The sequence below is a fragment of the Halyomorpha halys genome, unplaced genomic scaffold (genome assembly GCF_000696795.3).
Source record: "Halyomorpha halys isolate HHAL.00 unplaced genomic scaffold, Hhal_1.1 Scaffold618.1, whole genome shotgun sequence".
NCBI classification, from domain to species: Eukaryota; Metazoa; Arthropoda; class Insecta; order Hemiptera; family Pentatomidae; genus Halyomorpha; species Halyomorpha halys.
Genome location: NW_027106817.1, coordinates 69,625 through 75,169, shown reverse-complemented (window position 1 = coordinate 75,169; position 5,545 = coordinate 69,625). Strand labels below are relative to the sequence as shown.

Below are 5,545 nucleotides of genomic sequence, written 5' to 3'. Positions count from 1 at the left end.
TAATGATTGAAGGACACAGTGGTAAAACAATAATCACATTTTATACTTTCTGTTTTATTCCATAAAATAGGTAACCTACTTTTTAACTCTTCCACACTATTGCAGATCAGTTTCTTGGAATAATAAATATTATTCTTATTTTACCAAATTAATGAAGAGTTATATGGTGTTTCACGAAAGGTACCTTTTTCCTGAAACCAAAGAAGACTTGAATTATAGTTAAAGCTTCTGTAATGAATGTTTGACGACTCAGTTTCTTCATGACTGTCTAAGTGTTATGGTCAGTATCATCAACAACTGTCAAATAAATATTTGAACCTGATCAGATTTGTTAATCTAAGTGTTTACAGATTGGTTTGAATCTCGGTCATCTCTGTTAGTATTTAAATGGTTCATAGTTCTCTGAAATTTTTCAGTCTATATGATTAAACCGGACTGCACGTATCTGTACTCACTCACTGAGTGATTTATTGATCCCTTTACCCAAATTGTTTTGGGCCTGTCCACTGGTAGCGTCCATTAGTGTTTGTTCTTTTTTTATAAAGCCTTCCCTGATTCACAACAATTTAAAAAATAATTTCTCTTCAAAACAAAGAAAACATCTTAATCAGACCATAATTAGCAAATAAAGAAACCCTTATAATCTTCAATTTAACTTTAAATAAAGGAACAGATACGACCCATTTACTAACTTATGGATCATTGTGACTAAAAAACTATAATGGTTATGAAACTGAAATTATTACTGGTGGTTTTTCTTATGTTGTTTACTTGCAATGAGGGTTTAAATAAATTTGGACTGCTTTTGTTTTTTAAATTCCGAAGTTTTTAAGATTTTTTATAGAACAGAAGTTTTCTAGAATCTAAAAAAAAAAAATAGTTTTTCAAATAACTCAACAACTATACTGTTTTAAAAACTAAAATTCTAAAATGAAGAGAGAAGGAGTATTCAAAATAGTCCTTAAGAAATCCTTATAATTAATATGCATGTGAGAGTTGTTGGCAGTTTAGTGCTTTATAGAAAATAAACAATGCCATTGTCATAATTCTTCACTGCACTATAGTAAAAAAATTGTAGTGTTTATTCAAGTAAGGCTGTCATAGAGAAATGACTGGTAATATAATTGCTCACTACACATTTTTTATTTTTTTTCCCAAAACAAATTTTTTTTATGTATTCCTTGTTGATATTTTGATCTCTGACATATAATGTGGTCCAGATATCTATTAAATAGATTTGTCATTTCCACTTGTTCATTTGTTATTGGGTTTTTATCTTATTTTGATAGTAATTATTTTAATATAAAATTGGTCCATATTACTCACATCGCATGCTTCCTAAATTATTTAATATCAATAATTAGTATTAAATAATGTAGGAAGTTTTTCATCCTTTTATTGTTTTATTTATAACCATTTTATTTATATTTTCAACTACACCAACCAATTCTAATCAAAATTTTAGATAATTTTCATTCCAAAGTTTCAGTGAAAGTTCAACGTTTATTTTGTTGGAAAACAATGTGGATTGGTTTTCCTATAAAATTTGTATGCTAACAACGTTCTTATTTTATTTTAAAATATTCTCTGAATTACCACTGAATTAAGATCAGTGCTTTTGGAAAATAATTGATGTTTTATTAAAAAATATTTTCTTAAAATTAAAACAAAATATCTTATGACTTGGCCACCATGACCTCAAATACCTTAAAATTATTGAGAAAAATAGAATTCTATCGAATATCCATGCTTAAAACAATTTGTAACTACAAAATTATAATTCAAATTTATATATTCTTTGTATTTTATTTTTTTTTCAAGCGTTAGCAGAGGTTCATTTTCCATTTGACAATCGGCTTCAAATATTGGAGCCTTTTTTATTTCTATTTCCCCATAAGCCTGTTATAAATATTTTATATGATGGAAAGTGTTGAACTGGTTGGAATGTATGCAGACTCTCACTGTAGTGCACATCTGTGTTGTTTTTTCTAATTGAGTTTTTATCATAAAATAATAAAATAACCACTACTTTTAAAATACCACATATTTATTAAGTTTGAAATTAAAAGGTAGTTTAATTCCATTAATTGAATATTAATCAGCAAAAGTAATTGAAAAAATATTCTCCTCTAACTTCATCCACAGTTGTTAATTCTGGAGCCCACAATGAAAGAATAATGCACCATTGTTTGGATGTTTTTGGTATTTTTGAGTGAAGGTAAACACAGGATGTTTTTCAATTTCCAACCATGTTAATTAGTACATACAATTCAATATATCAATCCATGTTGTAAGCCACAATACCGAGTAAATAACAAAATAAAGAAAGAGAAAATTTTTTTCTGTTTATATACAAATTTGAACTTCAATGTGACCTACAACATGTAACAATTATGTCTAAACTTAGTTTATACATATATTCATTGAATATTTCATTCATCACTTATGCAATTCATTGAAAGTAGTTCTAAAATAATTGTTAAATTATTTTTATCTAATTATATTAATTTAATTAAATAATTGAAGAGTACAGGGGAAAAAATCATGTTTTATTCTAATTTAATGATTGAAGGACACAGTGGTAAAACAATAATCACATTTTATACTTTTTGTTTTATTCCATAAAATAGGTAACCTACTTTTTAACTCTTCCACACTATTGCAGATCAGTTTCTTGAAATAATAAATATTATTCTTATTTTACCAAATTAATGAATAATTATGCAGAAAGCTTACATTAAATTCTAGTAGATGACACTTCTGTTCTTCTTTCTCATCCTCTTCAGCGTAGAGGAGCCTCTAACCACTTGATCCACACTTCTCGGTCTATGGTAGGTATCTTCATCTAAGCCAGCACTTTTCCTCTTTTCAGACCTAGTTATTGGATATTCTCCATGTAGCTCCTTCTAGGTCTGCCTTGTGGTCTTCTACTAGTCGGCCTCGCCTCCATACATTTTCTTGGCACTCTGTCATTCTCCATTCTACAGACGTGTCCATGCCATCGGAGCTGTCGATGCTCAATCACTGAGGGGATCTGAAGTTCTTCTTTTATTTTTTCATACCTTATCCTGTCCCTCCTAGTTTTGCCTAATGTTCTCTGCAAAAATCGCATTTCAGCTGCCGTAATCCTGCTCATGTGCTTGTCTTGGTTGACCTAACTTTCACTGCCATATAATAGTGTTGGAAGATATATTTCTTTAAAGATATAGAGCTTGATGTCCTTCCCTACCTCTGATACCTAGATGACACTAATAGCTCACATTTGAAGAAAATGGACTCTGAATGCTTATCTCCATTCTACTCCCTTTAGTTTAATTATTTATGGAAAAATTAAGAGATTAGTTGAAAAACAAAAGAAATACTTTAAAAACTGTACTTAAGATATTTTAAGTACTTTTTTTAGAATTATATTTATGCTATATATTAACTATTTAATGATAATAAAACAAAATAGTTGTTTCCTATATTTCTGTTCCATAAATTACTAGTCGTTTATTTTTTATTACTGTACTTTATGAATTTAATAATTGTTTAAACAGATTGAAGAAAATACTAGAGCCCTCGCGTCATTGGGTCATAATTTTGGAGGAAGCACCTCGAGCTTAGAAGGAACTAGGACGCCCGATCCTGCTACAGAAAGGCGAAGAAGGCCAGAACCTGCCAAACAAGCTTTATTGAAATGGGTTACCAACGCACTTCCCAAGTAAATTTTTTATTCCATTAAGTCTTTAACTGACATAAACTAAATTCTTATTTTATATTAATATTATATAATTTTTTATTAAGGGATATAGGTTTGGAAGTGAGGGATTTTGGTCCATCATGGCGAGATGGTCTGGCATTCCTCGCTATAGTAGATGCTATAAAAAAAGGACTGATAGATTTATCTCTTCTGAGAAGAGCTACAAACAGAGATAGGCTTGAAACAGCTTTTGATCTAGCTGAGAAAGAACTTGGAATCGCCAGGCTGCTAGATCCTGAGGTATGTATGCTTTTATGATATTTATTACCAGAATAAGCATATGCTTGGTTATAGCGTAAAAAGTAATTTGATTGGAATTAATTTTTACAAACTGAGTTTTTAACATGTTCTGAATTAGGGATAGTGACCTTCCATTCTAATGTTTTGTATTTGATAGAATAAATCATAAAGAATGAGAAAACTGACACGACAAACTTGCTTTATATCAGTTCTCACTCTCTCTTACTTAGAATATGTGCTTAACTGGTAGAAATATTCAATATTATTGTGAAAGAATTCTCTTTTAATTTTGTTCACTTTTTTCAACATGGAATGCATGTCTAAATTGTCGTTTTCAGTTGATTTGTAAGTTTTCGTAACAAGTTGCACGAAGTTTCAAAGTTTATACATTTATTTTTACTTTATTAAAAAATTACTGAACGTTTGGATATACAGAACAGCGACATTTTTCAATTTGTAATATCTATTTATTTATTTACTTTTTTTTTTTTGCTATCTAAAAAGATCAATTCACTGTAACTGTTAAGAAATTCAATTTTCAAGCCATAACACGCTAATATTCTGATTTCTCACAAATTAATAAAAAATATCAAAGAAATATGCTTCAAAAAGTATTTTTATCTGTTTATATATTAGATACCATTAGTTTTTACATATCTTAATTCGAAACCGATTTACTTATTATTTCTTTTTTATTTACTGTTGCTTAGGACCTAGATGTCGAAAGACCAGATGAAAAATCTGTGATGACTTATGTTGCTCAGTTCCTGCATAAATATCCTGAACTTCGTTCAGATTCAGGAGAGAGGCTTAGTTCCATTGAATCAGAATACAAAGAACTAAGATCATGGCTTTTGGAAAGAACTCACTACTTATCCGATCCATCAAATCTTCATCTTGACTTATCAGTAAGTAAATAGGGAGAATAGTTATTTTTAAAAATAATCTTTCAATTATATTTATAAAACTAAAATTTTTATTTATGAAAATTCTGGAAAGTGTATATATGGATGTTGATCATATTATTTAATAGTAATCAAGAAATTAAATTCCTTCTAATAGTTTTCTATCTAAGAGGGGTTTGAAAAAAAAAGAAGAATAATCATATTTTAAACCTTTTTTTTAAATATATTTATTGAAATTTACAACTGTACATTATAATATATTCAGTAAATTTCATCTCAGTTACAATGGAGTGATACAGGCGTGTAGAGAACTACCTACTGGTAGCACTCTAATATTTTTAAACTAATTATATAAAACCCATCTATAGTTTGCTCACAGTTATGATTATAGTACTTTGAGTTTAGTTTCCTAAAATAATCCAACTTGAATAGGATGAGTGAGCTATAAATTTATTTATTTTTGAAATTAATAGAATTTCAAGATTTGTTGCCTGGATTCATTATGAAATTAAACCGACTTTTCTTTGTGTGCTTCTCCATTATATTTAGATTCTTACAGTATCCTTCGGATCAAATGAGGGTCTCGAATGATCAAGTATGGCTTAACCTCATCCAAAGATACAACCTTATGGACACAGACCTGCTGCCCTAAATTTTT

The 5,545-nt window shown here is 29.0% G+C and overlaps 1 protein-coding gene across 1 annotated transcript in view; it reads left to right on the top strand.

The window, feature by feature from the left end:
* Msp300 (Muscle-specific protein 300 kDa) overlaps positions 1-5,545 on the top strand; it is a gene marked incomplete in the record, with an annotated part of 315,787 nt that overhangs the window by 240,706 nt on the left and 69,536 nt on the right. The window contains 3 exon segments of the mRNA XM_067045109.1: positions 3,540-3,703; positions 3,787-3,982; positions 4,693-4,890. Of these exon segments, the coding sequence (XP_066901210.1) occupies positions 3,540-3,703; positions 3,787-3,982; positions 4,693-4,890 (558 nt within the window).